Genomic DNA, 20,000 nt, shown 5'->3' with positions numbered 1-20,000 from the left:
AAAGAGAACTGACCTACATGGGAAGTGAAAGAGCGAGCGAGAGAGCGATACAGGAAGAGAGTGAGATAGAGAGATGGAGGGAGACATATATATATGGAAAGAGAGAGATGAATGGAGAGAGCTAGAGAAAGGGAAGGAGTGTGAAAGATAAGGAGGGAGAGAGAGATAATGAGAGAGAGAGAAATGCATATAGGCAGAGAGAGAGAGACTGAGATGGATGGAATGGATGGAGGGAGAAAGAGAGAGACAGATGAGGGAGAAAGAGAGAGCGATGGATGGAATGGATGGAGGGAGAAAGAGGAGGGCTGAGAGAGAGATCCTATTTTTATGGCTTTTCATCAACAGTTTATCTGTGGTTTCCCAACCATGTCTCAACTTGCACAGATGACACAGACAGAATGATAGCACACATTCCCACACACACGCACACACACACACACACTAATATCACCTCTAACGCCAACTCACAAGACAACATTATTTTTTTTATCCGACATCACACTCTTCCTATTTAAAATCAAGCCCATCTGGACACGACAAGACTTCACACTCCATGACTACTGCTACTACTGCTATTGGAGAAAAACAGACAAAAAGCACAGACTAAACAAGACTATATATAAATATATATCATACAGTATTTACAGTATGAATATAATTTCTCCAGCACAAGAGACTCAATTTATTACATACCATGAACATGTATTATTATAATAAAAAAGCACACTAGCACACAAGCGTCTATGATCATAATAACAAACAGAGCGCATCTCCATCTCCGGGTTTCCAAAAGCAGTCAGCATTCCTCCCTTCTCACCATCTGGAGGTTTCAGATGGCATTCGATGGACTCCATTTCCCTCTCTGTCTCTCTCTCTCTCTGTCTCTCACACCTTCTATCTTTCTCTCTCACTCTCTCTCTCTCACTCTTTTCACCTGACACTCTTATACACTCCATCTCTTCCCTTCTCTCTCGCTCTCTCGCTCTCTCTCTCTCTCACATGCACACACACACACACATACACATATACATATATGTATATATATATATAGAGAGAGATATATATAGATAGATAGATATATGCAGTGCAAAGCCTTGTTTTTTCTCTTCATCTCTCCCTCCTTCTCTCTCTCTGTCTCTCTCATATACACCATCTCTTCCCTTCTCATTCTCTCGCCGTCTCTCTCACACAGACACACAGAGACACACACACACACACACACACACACACACACAAGCACACACTCTTTCACTCACCCTCTCCTATCTCTCATTCTCTCAGGGTGTGATACTGCATCATGAGCCAGATGACGGGGGTCGTGAGTCACTCTCTGTTTCTCGTTCAGCATGAGAGTGGTGTGTGGAGAAGAAAACAACTCATGAGGAATCATCCTATTCACTAAAAAGGCAGGACTAGAGCTGTTCAATCCTCTCAACCCCCCCCCCCCCCCCCCACACACACACACACACACAGAAGCCACAGAAGTACATCCAATCTGCTGAAATTTAAATTGTGTTCTAGTGCCTGATGCGGATATAAAGATAGAACATCGTCTCACTGTGAGAATGTGTGTGTGTGTGTGTGTGTGTGTGTGTGTGTGTGTGTGGGTAACACGTTGCGAAGCAAAGCCTCTCAACCCTCAACGTGTGTCCCAACATGCCCTTCAGAGGATCTGCACCTCTGATGTTATGTAACCATTGCTCAAAAGATATACACACACACACACACACACCCATGTACATGCACACACACACACTCACACACACACACACACACACACACACACACACACACACACACACACACACACACACACACAGACAGACAGACAGACAGACAGAGGGAGGAGCGAAATAGGTCAGTCAGCAGTAGCAAGACCAGGTGGCCTCAGAGGTCTAACAGCAGTTAATCTCATAACAGCGCTCTCTATACACGGATGTCTCACACACACCTTAACACACACACAGACCTACATACTGAACACTTTTAACACATCAGTCAGTATTATGGCTGCAGTGTGATTAAATGCAAACAACTGTGACATATTGCAAATCAGAATATTCATCAATCATAAAGGACTGAACACTAGTGGATTGTGGAGAACTGTGAGAAGTACTGTAGAGGTCATTGCCGCCGGGGGCAAGCTGGGGATGGATGCTGACCGTGGATCGCATACAGCCCTGCTGTGATACACATCCACCAGCCGCCACACACCCCACCAGACCCACAACACTCAGCTCAGCCGCGGCTCTGCTAAACAGAATCTCTCCCATAGCACACAGTGTGTGCAGACAGTTGAGATGTGTGGTTGTGTTGTGTTTGTACCATTTGTACAGAACTTTAGTAAGGCCCTCATGTTAGCCTCACACACACACACACACACACACACACACACACACACACACAGTCTCACAGAGGTGAGCCTTTCAGCTGGTCATACAGTGTGGCTTACAGCTGCAGTCCATGCCACCAATTACTGCTAATGCAATCATGTGCTGCATGTGAGTCGACAACTCGAGAGATGGAGGGGAAGAGAGAGAGGGAGAAAGATAGAGAGAGATAGAGAAGGAGCGATGGGAAGGAGAGAGAAATAGAGAGGGAGAAAGGGAGGGAGAGAGCAGGAGAGAGGGAGGAAAGGGAGGCAGAGAGAAAGAGAGAGGGAGGGAGAGAGGGAGGGAGGGAAGGAGAGAGAGAAGGAGCGATGGGAAGGAGAGAGAAAGAGAGAGGGAGAAAGGGTGGGAGAGAGCAGGAGTGAGGGAAGAGAGCGAGGCAGAGAGAAAGAGAGAGGGAAGGAGAGAGGGAGAGAAGGAGGGAAGGAGAGGGTGATTGGCAGAAAGAAAGAGAGAGGGAAGGAGAGAAGGAGAAAGAGATGGCTGGAAGATAGAAATGACAGGGTGAGGAGGGAAGACAGACAGACCAAAAAAACAGGGAGAAAACGAGAAAGAGAAAGGCAGAGAGAAAGAGAGATGAGAGAGAGCCTATAGGGAAAGAGAGAGAGAGAGGGAGAGAAAGAGAGGGAGGGAGGGAGAGAGGGAGGGAGAGAGAGAGAGAGAGAAATTTCCCCTCACCGATTCCAACAAACAAATGTTTATGCCAGAGGAAGGACAAACTGCACCCCTGGCTGGGCCGTATACACCAATCTCCAGAATAATTAGTAACATGAGGAATAGCCAGAGACCTATGAACAGTGACCAATGCTGTTTGTCTGTGTGACACATAATTGAATTTTTCTATTTGATTCATTTGTATAAAAGCATTAACAATGAATGCTGCCTCAGTCAGGGTACTTCTTTTCTGTATAGGGGTATTAGGGATAGTGTGACACACTTCACAGTCTACAATGATTAAACTATGTCTATACGTACATATTTATAAATATATATTAATAGAGTATAAGCATGTGGAGATGCAGAAGACTGATAGACTAATACCTGTAAACCACAACACCGAAAACAGATCATATGAAGCACACCTTTCACCACTGTCATAGAAACAGATCATATGAAGCACACCTTTCACCACTGTCATAGAAACAGATCATATGAAGCACACCTTTCACCACTGTCATAGAAACTCGCTAACACACGCCAAACAATCCAGACGAAGCATTCCTACCCTATGGTCCTAACTGCACCTTTAAAATTACACACACACATCACACACAGAGATATACACAACACAGTGTCACACACACACTTTCTGCCAGAACATTCCAAATGCTATCCTCCTCTTCCCTGTACGGACCTCCCTCTTTCTATTTTTCACTTCCCCGAACACACACACACACAAACACACACACACACAAACACACACACACACACACACACACATACACAAACACACAAACACACACACAAACACACACACACACACACAAACACACACACACACACACACACACACACACATACACAAACACACAAACACACACACACATACACACACACACACACATACACACACACACACACACATGCTCCACCCATGTCTTGGATGCATTCCACCTGCACAACGAGACGAAGGGAGAGGGCAGTGTGTCCTGAGACAGAGATGCTATCTCAGGATGGCTCCTTCTTATCTCTAAGGCATGTTCGCATGTCTCACATACACACACACACACACACACACACACACACACACACACACACACACACTCACCTCACATCCTCACCCGCATTCCATAACACACCAACTGGGCAGAGCCTGATTCTGCCTACCTCACACATGCACAAAATTCACATGTTCCATATCTCAGATCTAACACTGTGTAACATATTAACCACATTTTTGAATGTGCTTCCCCAACAAAGAATGAATAGGGGAGAGAGAATTATACATAACGAATAGGGCACTCTGTTCTGAATACCGAAGAGAAATATTTAAAATAGGCCATGTTTTGCCAGCAGTGTTTTCATCTGTCTTTTCCAAAATGGCTGCCTCTTTTGTACTGTCAAGCTGTTTGTGAATGAGACCCTAGTCGATACACACAGACACACTCTACCTCAGAATGGCTATCACGTCTTTTATGAACTGAGTAAGATCAATCAGACCGTGTCTGTGAATAACGCATGTCTATGAATACATACGTTCCTACTTGTATTGGCCACACTATGACAGACATTTGTGCTGATTGGCAGCGGAGTGCAGCACAAAGAAGAGATTGTAGTTGTGCTTACTGTAGTTGTGCTGCGTGTATTTGTGAATGTTTGTGTGTGAGTGGGCTGCCACGCTGACGACAATGATGATGATGATGAGTATGACAAAGGGAAGGAGGGAGGGAGGGGGTGGTTTCTTTTAATAATTCAACTCCCCACACCCCACCACCCCTAAACGTTCATCTTTCAGAGAGGACGTCGTCAGTCATATTTCTCTCGCTCGAGTTCATTAGTACATAGAGCTCTCTTTGTTCTCACCTCAGCTGCTTAAAATAAACACACTCTCACACACACAGACACACAGACCACGCCACACACACACTTACACACACACACACACACACCAGCCAATAACATACAGATGACATAAAAATCTCATTCCTACTTCCATAGTACTAACATGATAGAGCTGTGGGTTGCATATTGTGATCACTGCCATGGTAATCAGCTATATGTCTCCTTGAAGGATGGTGTGATTTGTCATTTCTTTCCCTCTCTCCTTCCTTTACTTCCTGTCTTTCTTATTTTCTCTACCTCTCTATTTCTTTTACTTCCTGTCTTTCTTATTATTCTCTCCATCTCTCCATCCTTTGCTTCCTAATTTCCTTGTTTTCCTCTCCTCTGTGCTGTGGTTGGTGGTGTGGTTGCCCTTCGAGTGCAGAAACAATGATGTGTGTACTGGATTTGGCATATTTGTTTTGATGTGTACAGCACTCGATATTTTGCACTGTGTATGTGTATTACATACAGTTGTGTATACAGTTACATTAGCTGCTTTGTGCATCTGCTCCAATACCTTTGGCGTTTGTTAGGTCATTTACATTTGGTGAGGTATGTGCTATATTTGGTTTATCTAACATTGTGCGCATTGGATCTGTTGTAGTTGACATTATGTGTTTCGGATCTGCTGTAGTTTTTGCTGTGTTGAATATTTTCACGTTGTCTGTGTCGGATGTGCAGTAGTTTGTGCTGTGTTTGATTTCACGTTGTGTGTGTTGGATGTGCGGTAGTTTGTGTTGTACGTTTGATTTCACGTTGTGTGTGCTGGATGTGCATTAGTTTTTGTTGTGCGCGTGATTTCACGTTGTGTGTGTTGGATGTTTAGTAGTTTGTGTTGTGTGTTTGATTTCATGTTGTGTGTGCAGGATGTGCAGTAGTTTGCGTTGTGTTGGATTTCACGTTGTATGTGTTGGATGTGCAGTAGTTTGTGTTGTGTTTTATTACACGTTGTGTGTATGTGGATGTGCAGTAGTTTGTGTTGTGTTTGATTGCACGTTGTGTGTGCTGGATGTGCAGTAGTTTGCGTTGTGCGTTCGAGGTCTTGCACAGTTTGATATTCTAATGTTTGATATTGTAATGTTTCTTAGCAAGGGCAAGGCTGCTGCTTTGTGTACTACAGTAGGAGGAGCTTGTGTTGTGTGTATAAAAGTGGGCCGAGCTCGACATGTATGTGTCAGTCGGACACTGTTGGCATGTGTGTCTGTGAACCTAAGGCTGGCATTGTATGTATTCGATCACTGGCATTGACCAGTGACACACTAGCATTGTGTGTATTGCATCAGGTTGAGCTGACAATGCCTATACCTGTGTTAAATGAGCTACAAGGGGCAAGCTCTGTATGTTTGTTAAGAGAGCCCTGCCTATTAGGTGTAAGGAAACGGGTGAAAGCTGGTAGGTTGGATGGGTTTGTCTAAGCTGGTAGATGCGCCTCGGTATGGTTAGAGCGGGCACAGCAGCGGGTAGCGGGTATTAGTGTGCTGCGCGGCATGCTCTGCCCTGGAAGGCTTGCTGCTGTGTGTGTGTGTGTGGGGGGGGGGGGGGGGGGGGGCGGGGAGGGAGGGAGGGAGGGGTGTGTGCAGAGCGAGCAGCATGTTATGCAATCGCAGCATCAGCGGGCGAGACATGCCCACTGCAGCACCACACTGCATGCCATGAGAGATCAGCAAACAGGGTGCCAACTCTGCCCAGGATACCCAACTCCGTCTCTCTAGCTCCTTCTCCATCTATCTGCCTGCTTATCTATTTATCTATCTACCTCCAATTTGTGCTATTTTGTCTCTCATGACGCGTGCATGTTGTCCATGTTAAAGTATATGAATGAAACAAGCCAGGTTGAGCAGTGGAGTCGGCAATACAGGGGGAGATTGATTCACTGAAAGTGCGTCTGTTCAGCCCAAATTGTCTGCAGAGTGACCCTGGCCATGTGAAGCTGCATGCATGCTTGTCCTCTGATTTCATACGTACTGTCCTCAACATGGACGACTGGACTGTGTATGACGATCACACACAGACAGACTCACTCACTCACACACACACACACAACATCACAGAAGCACAGTTTGAGGTTTCAAACTGCATATTTACATGTACAGGGGGAAGCATGTGTAGAAAACGCTAGAAAAAGCACACACTCACACAACTACACACACACGCACAGCTAATGGGCATCTCTGGTAAGAAACTAACACAGCAACAAGCACACATTTTCATCCCAATACAAACAAATCGACATAATAACTATAAATATTTGTAAATCTTCATACAAGACTAAGATATTTGTTTGAACTTTCCTCACCTGTAATCTTGTTATTGCGTCCTTCCTCTTGCCCTGTTCTTAATCAGCTTCAGGTCCTACTCCTCCTGGTACCCCTAAGGTGGCTGGTCTGTGTTTTTATCCTTGGAAAAGGGAGGTGGGGTGGTGCTTGCGTAGATATGAAGTCCTATTTATTTCACACCGTTGGCAACATCTTGTGATGAGTTAGAAGGTGTTGACTTGGCAAGCCAAACACTCCTCCATCTTCTGCAGGAAACGAGGCGAGGGAGGGGAGCTCTTACTCTTGCACACAAGGCAGAGAGAGGGATAGACGAGGAACAAGGAGGGGAGAGGCTGCTCACTGCCTCTGAAGAGGTCGAGGGGTCGGTAGGTAGAAAGGTAGAGGATGATGGATGGATGGCGAGAGGAAGATGGAGGAGAGACGAGTGCGTCACGGCGGAGTCGACCGGCGCTGTGTTTTCTCTTTCTATTTCACCGTCTCTCTCTGTGCTCTCTTCCTTCCTTTCTCTCCTCTTCTCTCTTTTCCTCTGCTCGTGTTGCTGTGCCACCTCTCCCCTTTTTCGTCACGCGGGATCTTTCTTTTCCCGTCGGTCACCGTGCGGCTCTCTCCCCATCGCTCCTCGCGCGCTGGGTTCACGGGGGTGTTGTGTAATAAGGTGTGTGTGGTGACCTGCGTCCAAGCTGCTTCTCTTCTCTTCTCTCCTCTTTTCTCTGCACGAGACCTCTTCAGTTAATTTCCTCTGCCACTGCCGCTTCTCCTTCCTCTCTTCCCTCTCTCTCTCTCTTCGTCATGTGCGTCTCTCTTCCCTTCTGTCCTCCTGACTCCGTCAGCGCTGGTGCTTCTGCGATCAGCTCCTTTCCACCCTGACCGTTGCTTCTTCTGCTGATGCTCCTCTACCCAGCGACCACGCACACGTGCGCGCTCACACACGCATACACACAGAGAGACAGAAGCGCGTTCCCTTCGCTCCCCTTTCCTGGTCTGTGAGGTGTAAGCGCGTAGCAGTCTCTCTCTCCGTAATAGACACACTGTTCCTTTCTCTTGCTCTGTCTTTCTTCCTCTCCATCTGATGTGCACCTCTCTCTCTCTCTCTCTCTCTCTCTCTCCCTCCTCTCTCTGCAGTCTTTCGCTGCAGTGCCTCTGCAGGCTGCATCACGTTCGTTCATCGCCAGTGAAAAAGCACAGCCAATCAGAGCCCTGCCCTTCTGTCACCCCTCCCCACCTTGTCCCCCCACACACTTCCCACACACACACACATACACACTCATACACAGGCTCTCAGAGATAAAAGCAGGCTTTTTCTGCTCACTGCAATGAATGAGATGTGAGTCATGGTCAGACTTACATACAAACACAGAGTGAGAGCAGATGGGAAGAGTGTGTAATGTGGGGCAGGTAACCTGTGATGCTATGTGTGTGTGCATGTGTGTGTGTGTGTGTGTGTGTGTGTGTGTGTGTGTGTGTGTGTGTGTGCGTGCCTGTGTGCGCTGAAGATACACAGGATGGCATCACACAAACGAATATCTCCACATAACCACAAAAGAGAACCAGCAAAAACCTCTTGAGCAAAATCCTGTTTCAAAAGGTTGCATCATGTCATGAATTAATTAAACTAAACAATGAACTGAAACACTGAAAAAAGCTAACAGTATCTCATACCAACTAAAATATAATATCACTGAAATATCTCCACGTGTCTGGCACACAAAAACAAAACAAAGACAAAAACATGAAGATATACCATGTGCGTAGAGGGACCAGTATTACATAAGTGTAGGGTTTTAATCTGTTTTAGAACGAGCCTGCATGCCTATAATCCACTACACTGACAGAGGAATATCTCCAAGAGCTTACTACCACGCACTGATGCACACTTTCAGAAACACACATTCAGTTTGTTTAAGAACAGCAATAAAATATCGTTCAATTATATCCCATTCCCTCATAAACTGATAACATATGAAATATTATATGCTTCACGGTTTGCACGGTGAAACGGCAAAAAGCTGCATCGTACAGATCACAAATAAAGACGTGAGTCTGGCTAAATGAGTAATTTAGGCTGTAAGGTCCCTGCCATGTCATGCGGTCAAATTTTCCATATAGAATGGACTATCCGACAGTGTACTAGTATATAGACATACTATATATATAAAGATATGACTGTGAGTAGGTACAACCATTATGACTCTAACAACATTCACCAGATACGGTCTTGGACAATGACTGTATATAGAGGCTTTGTAATGACTGTATGCAGTCGATGATCTTGGACCTAGCTGTTTCACAGATCTTTCAGTGGTTTACCCACTTGCTCTAACTAAAACGGCTGTGGTTTTGAACTATTGTCTGTCTGCGTCTAAGGCGAGAGGAATGGCTGAGTAAGACCATTAGTGAAATTGCCATCTAACAACGGACTCGGGCCAGATACAAGATATTTTACCTCACAACAGCCTATGAGCATGGAGGGTGTCAGTGAGCTCCGCTTGATAATTTCACTCAGCTACACTCTCACACAAGCTTGCTGGGACGGAATAATGTGACAGCCTACCCCTGTTCATAGACCTAGCAACACAGGAGCCATTCAGGAGTCAGCGAACATATTTACACATCAATCATGTCACTGTGTTACTGCACGCGGGGAGCGCGAAGGGCAGATCTTGTGTTGAAAAAGCCGAGTTGGAATTTGTTGATAATTGCCGCCACCAAGAGTTAAGTGAGATACAGCTCATATAGTCTCAGTGTCCTGGCTCAAAATAGACTTGCGTGTGTTATGATTAAAGAAAAATGTGCAGAATTGAAATTAAGCTTGGAGATGATGAAAACAAACTGAATAAATCTAGAAGAGAGTTAGGTTGTCGGTGCCCCTTCCTGAAACTTGAAAAATAATTTGAATGACGGTACCTTAGACAGTTCGTGTTATTTTATATAATAATATCTCCTGTGTAATTGTGGGATTTCATGTGTGTGTTTTATGATTTGTTTATCTGTACAAACTTTTGCCTATATAATTACATTGATGCTAGTGTCACTGAATGTGTCTAGGCCTATATATGGATGAAATGCATGCAGTGATACACCATGTGAATGTTAAACACAGATCTGGGAAATCAGTAATACTGTGAACACAAGGAAATTCCTCTCAAAGAGAAGCCTGCATCAGTCATTAACTTGTCACCACAAAGGAGGAATGAGGAACTGTTTAATTCCTGGTTTCCCCGACCATTTCTTCGCTGTCACAGGTTGCATTGATTTACACATTTAATTGTTTGGTTATAACAAATACATCAGCTTTTCTAGACATGTCACTTCATCATGTAACTTCATGTTCGTTCTACCAACAGGGAGGAGAGTTCTTTAAACTTATTGATTCTCATTTGGTAGAATGAACCGATTGAAATACATTGCTCCCTTTAATTATTCAAATTCAGTTTATTTATAAAACTTTATACATAGGATAAAGTAGTGCAATTATAAAGGACAATAATACAGTAATTTCAACACCCAACCAACCACCATGTCCAACATTAATATTTTAATACCAGTAACTATGCATTGTAAAAGCTCTTTCAAAAGAGCTTCGTCATAAGGTCCCCTTATCACAAGATAAGCAGTATATCACCTCAGTGTTTAACCTTTGATAAAATAATAGTCTGAGTCATTAATCTAGAACTAGAACCATAAGAACTGTAAGCATGGACTGACATTCATTTATGTTGACAAACGTATACGTAAATCTGTGGCCTATTATGGCCGCTGACAGGTATTTAAGATATGGCAGAAAGAGAAAGAAACAGTATGCCATTCACAGTTGGGCACACCTGTGTGCTGGTAGGCCATGTGGACTCAGATTAGATTGAGTTCAATGTCGGGGGGAAAAAAGTTTAGTTCAGGACCAACATTCGTTTGGAATTGCAGATTTGATTTTTTTCAGTCAGCATACAGTGATGTGCACAATGATGGATGGAAGTGGTGGAGGATGAGACTGTCTTTTAAATCAGGGAACGAGCCATGGATATGAAAGGTAGCAAAACAAAATCCCAGCCGTCTTAAGTGCTTTAAATAGGAAATCATAAGAAGTCAGACTTGTCAATATTATATTTCTAGTCTAGATAAGAGCATTTACAGTGTCCTGGTCATCTTTATTTCAGTCTAGCATCTAGATCTTTGATGTTTATAGAGTATGCTTGAGAATGTGTGTTTGTGTGTGTGTGTGTGTGTGTGTGTGTGTGTGTGTGTGTGTGTGTGTGTGTGTGTGTGTGTTTGTGAGTGTTTGTGTGTGTGTGTGCGCGCTTGTGTGTGTAAATGTGTGTATTTGTGTCAATGAATGCGTCAATCTGTACGTACTCCTGTGTAAACATTCGGGCCACGCTCGCTAACCGTAGAAACCATGGAAGAAGACGCAGACACACAGGAGGATGAGGGCGTTGGCGTTCACCACGTTCCTCCACAGTGGAACTTCCGTGGTGTCAGTCAGCTTCTTCTGCAGCTCCTCCTGCTCCTCTGCGCTCAGTCGTGGGCCCTTCTTCTGCTCAAAGCCGCAGAACCAGTTGTAGGCCTTCTTACAGAAGCCAGGCTCATCCTCGGGCTCTGCAGAATGGCAGAATATCATATGTCATGTGTGATCAAACGTCAAAGGTCAATATTATGGGGTTTTCAAGAAAATGCACCTGTGCCTTACGTACCATCTACATATCATATTCAATTTTGTGAGCATTAATCTCTGCCTTTTTACCAGTGGGGTGTGTGTTGTGTTGTTTTGTATTGTGCTGGGTATGGGTGAGGTATGGTGGTGTGCTCAGGTGTGTTGAATTATGTTGTGCTGTGCTGTGCTGTGCTGTGGTAGGTTTTGCTGTGTGAAATGATATGTGGTGCTGTGTGGTATGGTAGTGTGCTTAGCTGTGTTGTATTGTGCTGTGTTGTGCTGTGCTGTGCTGTGCTGATGCAGGCTGCTTTCCCACCTTCCACCCCCATGGAGCTGTCATCCTGCTGGTCTGTCCAGTCCTCCGCCTCCAGGTCGATCCTCTTCTCTGTGTTGTTGCGGAGGCTCCAGCAGAGGCGATAAAGCTGCAGCACACACACACACACACACACACCAGCCCCAGGGGTCAGACAGGAGTCAAGCACCGGAAAAAAACAACAGCAAGTGGGCCAACACTAACTTTCAGTCAGGGGCAGGAAAACAGGCCAGTCACATGAGCAGCGTGTCTGTTGTGAATCACACGCTGATGTATTTGGGTAGACAAGGGCACGATTCACTAATTAGAATCATTCTTTTGAAATTCTCAAACAAATGTAGGGCTTAGAGGTTTTTTTTAAGAGTCTTTCACACACAAAAGATCCTTTGTGAACATTTATGAAAACTGCATAAAGCTGATAGCCAAAGAATTCTCAGATGGGTTGTACACAGACAGAACACCTCATTAGTGGATTATTACCTCTTAGATTCAAAGCTTTTAGAGCGCCCTGAATGTAAACAAACTAAAGAGCCTTTAAAAGTTTTAGATTTTGTCTGCTTTGTTTCAGAATTGGCAGTAGCCACATCTAACTAGAAAAATCACGTTAACCCTAGGTTTATAAATGCAGAAAAAAACAGCACTGAAGGACTGCCAATTCTAGAGTCTAACCAGACAAACTCGGCCAGTAGTCCATAAGGAGGAGAGGAGTCACTTACATGAAGGAATGAGACAAATTAAAGGCATATTTAATATGACAGCGCTTATAATAAAAATACCTATGTCTGTAATTTGTTTGTAATTGCAATCTACAGGCGTTAGATTCTTCATTTATGTCAGCGATCTACAGAAACCCATGAATACACATATAAATAGAATAATAAACCACAATACCCAGAGGTCAAAGTATCAATACAGTATCATGACAAATAATATTGCGATCCAAAGGTACATAGTCATCTTGGGACAGCTCTTCTTACGTTCTCATCAGGGATGGGCTTGGTCATGAGGGAGATGCCGATGATGAGGAGGCATGATATGGTGAAGAGGATGATGGAGAAGTAGAGGTAGTGCACGCCGCAGATGATGGTGGGGCAGAAGCCCGGGATGGCACAGCTCCCTGTGCCGTAGGCGAACTCGGCGATCATCCGGGACAGGCCCACACACAGGCCCAGCATCAGGCCATAGAAGGCTCCCTGGGAGGGGGGATGAGAGGAGAGCGGGGAAGTGAAGGGAAGAGGAGGAGGAAAGACAAGAAGAAGGGAGAGAGGATGAGAGTAAAAGAGGGGACGGGGATGGAGGGGAGAAGAGGAGACAAGGGGAGGGGAGATGAGAGGAGATAAGAGAAAGGGAGAGGAGAGGAGAGGAGAGGGGGGAGAGGAGAGAAGGGAGGGGAGAGGAGGGAAAGGGAGAGGAGAGGAGAGGAGAGGGGAGAAGGGAGGGGAGATAAGAGGTGAGATGGGAGAGGAGAGGAGAGAAGGTAGGGGAACGGAGGGGATAGGAGAGGAGAAGAAGGAGAGAGGACAGAAGGCGAAGAGGAGAGGAGAGTAAACATCGGGTGAGAAGAGGAAAGGGGTAGAGAATAGATGGGGCTTAGGTGAGCTTTTCTATTCCATGTGACTTATGGATGTCTGTATTTGGTAGAGCCAATACAATCCACTATAGCGTTTATGTGACGCGATGATGTCTGAATGGCCAATCCCAACCCAGTTAGTCAGTACCTACTGTAGGTTGAGTGAAATCATGTGTCTGTGACTTGGTTGTACCAAACACCTTTGTGGATGGTACAGTCCTTTGGTGGGATTCAGACGTTAACAGCTCAGACGGTGAGAAAGAGTGAGTGGGATGGGTGAGGCTTACCGGCTCATTGACCCGCTTACAGAAGATGGCGAGGGCAAACACAGCAGCGATGGGCGGAGCCAGGAAAGACGTGATGGACTGGATGTAGTCGAAAAGCTTCCCACTCTGTGCCGATTGGACGATAGGAATCCAGGCAATGCTCACTCCTATCAGGAACAGCATGAACACCCTGCACACACATTTCTGTCATGAAAACTAGACACACATCATTCAGACACATAACCCTAAACCAGCATAAAAACATACCAACATTGGTCATATGACATAGTAAACATGATGTAAATAGTTTCTTTGGGCAGACAGCACTCTGAATATTCTGAAATACACTGCTGTGACATTGTAGTATAGCTATTGTGAAGTATTAACATGGATATAATGATAAGATTATCCATTTTAGTAACCTTTGACTACAGCAACGGGTGTCATGTGTAATTTACATCTACCTTTCATGAGGTGTCGTGTGCAGCCCTACCTGCCGGCGAGCATGAGCTCCTTCTCTGAAGCGCGGCGGCGGATCTTGGTGTAGATGTCCATGGTGAAGAGCGTGCTGGCCGAGTTAAAGATGGAGGTGAGTGATGACATCAGAGACGCCATCATGACAGAGAGCATGAGGCCTCTCAGACCTGCGTATGGGGAGGAGAACAGGTGGAGTCAAGGAGGTGTGTATACACACCTGTGCACGCCTGACTGCTCACACACACACACACACAAACACACAAATACACACGGACATCACAATACATTGCAGTATGGATGAGTCACACATACGCACACTCACACACACACACACACACACACACACACACACACACACACACACACACACACACACACACACACACAGCTCATGATAAAAAGTGTGTTTACCATTAGGCATGAGGTCCACCACCAGTTTGGGGTAGGCGATATTGGAGCAACCAACACTGGCTCCACAGTACTTAGTACATTCGTCAGGATCCACACAAGCTATAACATCTGCAGGAGAACAGACAAATACATGTAAGTGAATAAATTCACACACACACACACACACCAGTGTGTAAGCTAATAGCCCTCCCCCCTCTCTCTTTGGCTCACCTGTGTAGAGCACCCTGCTGATCATGCCAGGGAACACCATAAGGAACATGGGCAGCAGCTTCAGGTAGCCGCACAGGATGCAGCCGGCCTTCACGTGGGACAGACTCTTAGCAGAGAGGCAGCGCTGCACAATCACCTGGTGGAGACAGAAGGTCACGTCTCAGTGCTCTGATGATCTAACCTTAACCTCGGAGGTGAAACTGTCGCCGTGCCCAGTCTTTCTTCTTCTCCACCCATACACAGGTAATTAAATAAAATGTAAAGTATTGATATCTTATTGAATATCTGATCTAATTGATATATTGAATATCTGGATATACCTGCACACACCAGTAAGCCAACTTCCAGTAGGATATGTTTGGGCTTGCTACATTTGGTGCCCATATTTGAGAAGAGATGAGAAGAGGAGTAGAGTGTAGAGAAAAGGAGAGGAGGAAAGAGGGGGTGAGAACCCAAAACGCACACATTTGAATTTAGAGTTAGAGTTTATTGCTAACTGTGAGCCAATAGGATACTCAACAGTTCTTTCTGTGGGGATGGGAGAGAAGAGAAGAGAGCAGAGGAAAGGAGAAGAAGAAGAAGAGAGGGGATGAGAAGACAGAACGGAGAGAGGAGAGGAGGATTCAAACAGAAATGGAGTTCAGCTCCAGTTGATCTACCCTCGGGTCCTCCAGAGAAACAGCCCTGACGCTTGAGTTGCATGGTCCCAACATGGGGAGGTGTTTTTTTTCATCCAGCAGGGCTAAAATATTTATCACGTTTTCCCACACACGGCCCAAGCCAAGTAGGGCAACCAAACACGACAGAATCACACAGATAAGCATTGAGCTCCACTAATAGAGTCAAACTGAGTCTAGTAGTGTGTGAGTGTGTGTGAGAGAGAGAGAGAGAGAGAGAGAGAGAGAGAGAGAGAGAGAGAGAGAGAGAGAGAGAGTAGTAGTATGTGTATTGGGGGATGGAGTGTGTGTTACTAAATCAACATCCTGTCCTTTCTTAAAGAACCACCTTAGTGCACCAGGCCATATACTGTATCTTATCTTGTTCTGTAGGGCTAATCAGCAGCTAACTAAAAGCATGCCTGTCTAAGTATAGAACACACTTAACCCCTGTGTGTGTGAGTGAGTGAGTGTGTGTGTGTGTGTGTGTGTGTGTGTGTGTGTGTGTGTGTGTGTGTGTGTGTGTGTGTGTGTGTGTGTGTATTTGAATGTTTTGAGTGATTTGAATTAGAGAATGAGAGTCTATAATATTTGATCAGTTAAACATTAGGGAATTTGTCAGCCTATCAATTTTCTGTTTATTATACTATATTTGTGAACATTTGGCAGAACATTCTAGAAACTAGATAATTTATTCAGATCAAGTTGGCAAGGGTGATGGATGAGGCTTTGTGCGTCCTCAATAAAATGATGTGTACAAGAACACAAATATTACACTCCATGTACCATGGAGTGAAAATATTAAGAGTGCCGACCTCTACAAAAAAATCCAGATTATACAAAATATATACTGAACCTCTTTCTTTCAAGGTATAGTGGACTGAACTACGAATACTACGTGTGCGTGTTCTTGTGCATGACATACTTAAAATTCCATCATGTTCATTGAACATGATAATAATAATTTATGTAGTTTACTTTGTTACTATATATACTATACTGTGTTTTTTAATGAACTTTATGAAGTGAAAGGAAGTTAAGTCTACAGTAAGTATACATCAAGTGATTGCCCAGTAATGCAACTTGTGCACGTCTTTACAGTGGGCAGCCTGGTCTGGTCCGCCTGGTCAGCCAAGAGATGGCCTGATGTGCTAATCTGTACGATAATCTGTGCTGTGTGTTAAACGGCAGAAGAGCGTCACCTGATCTGTGCACCAATACCAGCCTGCCTGGATGGTGAGCCCGAACACGAGACCAGGCCAGGGCAGGTCTCCCGTCACCGCGTCCCTGAAGATGTGGAAGGAGTCGGGTCGCGGTGTGTAGCACTCCTCGCTGATGTTCATGCCCACGATGGATGGGATGGCGTTCATGTACCTCTGCTGGAAGTTGTTGTAGCCACCCACTTCATTGAAAGCTGCAGCGCACGGGGTGGATCAATGACATTCAAGTTCAAACTAAAAACTGAATTTGAGATAAAACCATAAAAAATAGTTTTTCTATAGAAAGAAGAGAAAGAAGGATGCATGTTTTTTAACAATAAAATCCCCAAATACTGCGATGAGTGCAATGACGGAATAGTTCAGAATGGCTACAGGAGAGTGAATCCTGAGCTGAATAATGTAATGACTTACCAAACCCCATAAGGATGAATGACCCCACCACCATGATAACAGTCTGCAGGGTGTCAGTGTAGATGACAGCAGCAAGGCCACCTGGCACAGGGGCATACAATAGGAAGAGCACAGTCAGACTGGAGTCACAGTCAAGTTTTTCTGATGAGAACATCCTGAACATCCTGAATCATCCACGATTCTTTGGCTCGTCTTGATGGAATACATCCTGAATCATCCATGACATCCTGAATCATCCACGATTCTTTGGCTAGTACCTCCCAACACCTCTGATTAAAGACTTCAGGTTAGAAGCATTTTGAGGTTACTTTGTTCATCTGTTCATCTGTTTTAGTTCATCTATTAAGAACCATTTTTGTAAATCTGAGGAGGCGCTTCTCTGTGTTTCCAGTGGTTAATGCTTCCTTGTCTCTTAGGAAGGAGTCTTGTGGCATGTCTTTCAAAGCGGCATGTCTTTTAACAGACCATATTTGTTTTATATTGGCAGGACATGAAAACGAAACAAAGCTAAATCTATTATTTGGATAGTTTATTGTGTCTCAACACAGTGAGCAAATAAAGTATGCACATTCATTACACAGTGATTCATTTCCTTTTAACTTGGCAAACATTCTCACATATTTGGTGCTAATCAAGTCTAATAAGTTTATGATTTAATGTTTTATCCATTATCAAACAAGTGGTCACAGAGAGAGAGATACTGGCAGTGGACGTCCATTTTGAGAACGATGTTTGATAATTAGGACTTCAAACGGATTAGCAGCAGGAAACCAGTTTAATGATGATTATGATGATTATACCCCACCCTCTTAAATGGCAAGAACCTCTTAGATGTATGTCACATTTAATAGGCTGTGGGAGGTGGGAACCAACTGAAATGTCAATCAAAACCTCTCTGGTAAATCACATGACCAAAATAAGTGGAAAGCTTTGGGTAAATGAATGACGGGTCTGTCAATTATTTTCAATATGTATTTGTTTTAATGGGTGTTGTTTCTGATCAGTCCTAACTGTAACTTGGCCTATTTAGGAGAGAATAAATATTTAGCTGCCTAATCCTTGAAAGAAAGAGGTTCTGAGTTAAATACTTGCTTTATGGACACAATTCATATTCAGACCTTGCCTTATGTAGTTTAGTACATTTGGTGCTATTAAGCATTTTATAACAGTTTTATAACTCTTTGGGTCTTTCAACACTTTAGGAAACAACAAACATTGGTCCACTGACCCTAGCGTGTCAGAACAACACTACTCTCTTGGCGATTACAAAACTTCTTACCCAACTGTCCATGAATAAGATGATGCCCGAGATAAAAGTTCAGGTATCATGCTGAGTGACTCCCAAGAGTTTGCGCAGCCTTATCAAAGCTCAAGGACAATTACCCTCACATCGAGCCCCAAGCAATAACAACAGCCCCTACTCATTCTCCCATTCAAATAACAAAGGCTGGACTTTCCCCCCTGTATGACAAACAGAGGGGCCGCATATGAAGATAAGACTGAAGGTCTAGCTTTTTCTCTAAAACCTCTCTGAGCTGTCCAAATGACTCTTTCAACTAATGTCACACTTGGCTGTGTCTGCCACATTTAGAAGGAATGGGGAACTCCTACAAGTGTCAGACAATTGCAGAATACTTCATAATGTATCAAAGAGAGTTTCATTGATTTTCTTTTCTCTAGTGAAAGAAGGTTTCGATTCAATGGACTCTATAGAAGAAATTAACGCTGTATGCTTCTTCCATTTATTTTTTTACAGGCCCTATATGATTCTTTATGAAATCATGACACCTAAAAATTCAGCATGAGACAGAATTGAACAAAAGTAGCCATTCAAGTCATTCTTTAGAGAGGGTCTATCAGTGTGTGGTTATTTTTGCTGTGGTGGACTGGGAGCGCACCTGTGACAGTGTAGAGAGCCGTGATCAGGAGCAGCAGGACCACGGCCAGGTAAATGTTCAGACCCAGAGCCTGGTTGATGAAGATGGCCCCTGCAAACATGTCTGCCTGGAGTGGAGATGGAAAGATGGATGGAGAGGTGATAAGGTGGGGATAAGAAAAAAAGAGATCCAGAGTTTCATATGAATACTCCTACAATACAATACTCAGCAACACAGCATATCAGTCTATCTGTAGTAGCTACTGGAAACTGTAAAAACAGCACAAGCAGTTCATGTTAGGTTGAGATGTACTGTGTCACGATAGGGAAATAAGGAAGTTGACATTTGTAAAATCCATAAAATCCCCATAACTACAGAAAGTCAGAGGTATTTCAGAGGTTTCACCACAACAAGCAGTACAAGCATACGCTTTTACTGTTGGTAGTCTGTGATAAGCCCCTGATTCCTGGCTTCACCTTTGAGTCGACACAGAGTGAGATCAAGGTGCGAATGCGTGACGCCTTAGAGACTCACTGAGATCTTGGTGAAGACGTAGAGCACAAGGGACAGCACAGAGAGGTAGATACGGATGCGCTGGCCCCCGAATCGCTTCTTCAGATACTCCGGCATGGTCACCACCTGGAAACATAAGTGTGGATGAGAACAGAATAGAAGACTAAAAATATATATAAGTGAGTCCACAAGGTTTCCTCAAAAACCAGAATGATCTGGAT

General features: G+C 44.3%; 2 protein-coding genes across 3 annotated transcripts in view; both read right to left on the bottom strand.

The window, feature by feature from the left end:
• Positions 1–8,419, bottom strand: part of rnf208 (ring finger protein 208) — a 12,719-nt gene extending 4,300 nt beyond the window's left edge. The window contains exon 1 of the mRNA XM_031577739.2: positions 7,231–8,419. The gene's annotated coding sequence lies outside the window, so the exon portion shown is untranslated. The remainder of the gene's footprint in view (positions 1–7,230) is intronic.
• Positions 8,420–10,622: 2,203 nt separating this feature from the next.
• Positions 10,623–20,000, bottom strand: part of slc5a1 (solute carrier family 5 member 1) — a 15,059-nt gene continuing 5,681 nt past the window's right edge. The window contains exons 5-15 of one of the 2 annotated variants that reach the window (XM_012842332.3): positions 19,801–19,905; positions 19,288–19,393; positions 17,390–17,470; positions 16,961–17,172; positions 15,103–15,238; positions 14,893–15,000; positions 14,498–14,648; positions 14,026–14,194; positions 13,146–13,361; positions 12,172–12,277; positions 10,623–11,800 (exon numbers count right to left, since the gene is read on the bottom strand). In XM_012842332.3, coding sequence (XP_012697786.1) covers positions 11,586–11,800; positions 12,172–12,277; positions 13,146–13,361; positions 14,026–14,194; positions 14,498–14,648; positions 14,893–15,000; positions 15,103–15,238; positions 16,961–17,172; positions 17,390–17,470; positions 19,288–19,393; positions 19,801–19,905 — 1,605 coding nt within the window. In that variant the 3' untranslated portion in view covers positions 10,623–11,585. Of the gene's footprint in view, positions 11,801–12,171; positions 12,278–13,145; positions 13,362–14,025; positions 14,195–14,497; positions 14,649–14,892; positions 15,239–16,960; positions 17,173–17,389; positions 17,471–19,287; positions 19,394–19,800; positions 19,906–20,000 lie in introns of both variants that reach the window. The other variant, XM_031577428.2, reaches the window with a different exon arrangement.

This window comes from Clupea harengus, chromosome 12, assembly GCF_900700415.2.
Source record: "Clupea harengus chromosome 12, Ch_v2.0.2, whole genome shotgun sequence".
Lineage (NCBI taxonomy): Eukaryota > Metazoa > Chordata > Actinopteri > Clupeiformes > Clupeidae > Clupea > Clupea harengus.
The sequence above is the reverse complement of the archived record's forward strand: the minus strand, read 5'-3'. Positions and strand labels throughout refer to the sequence as shown.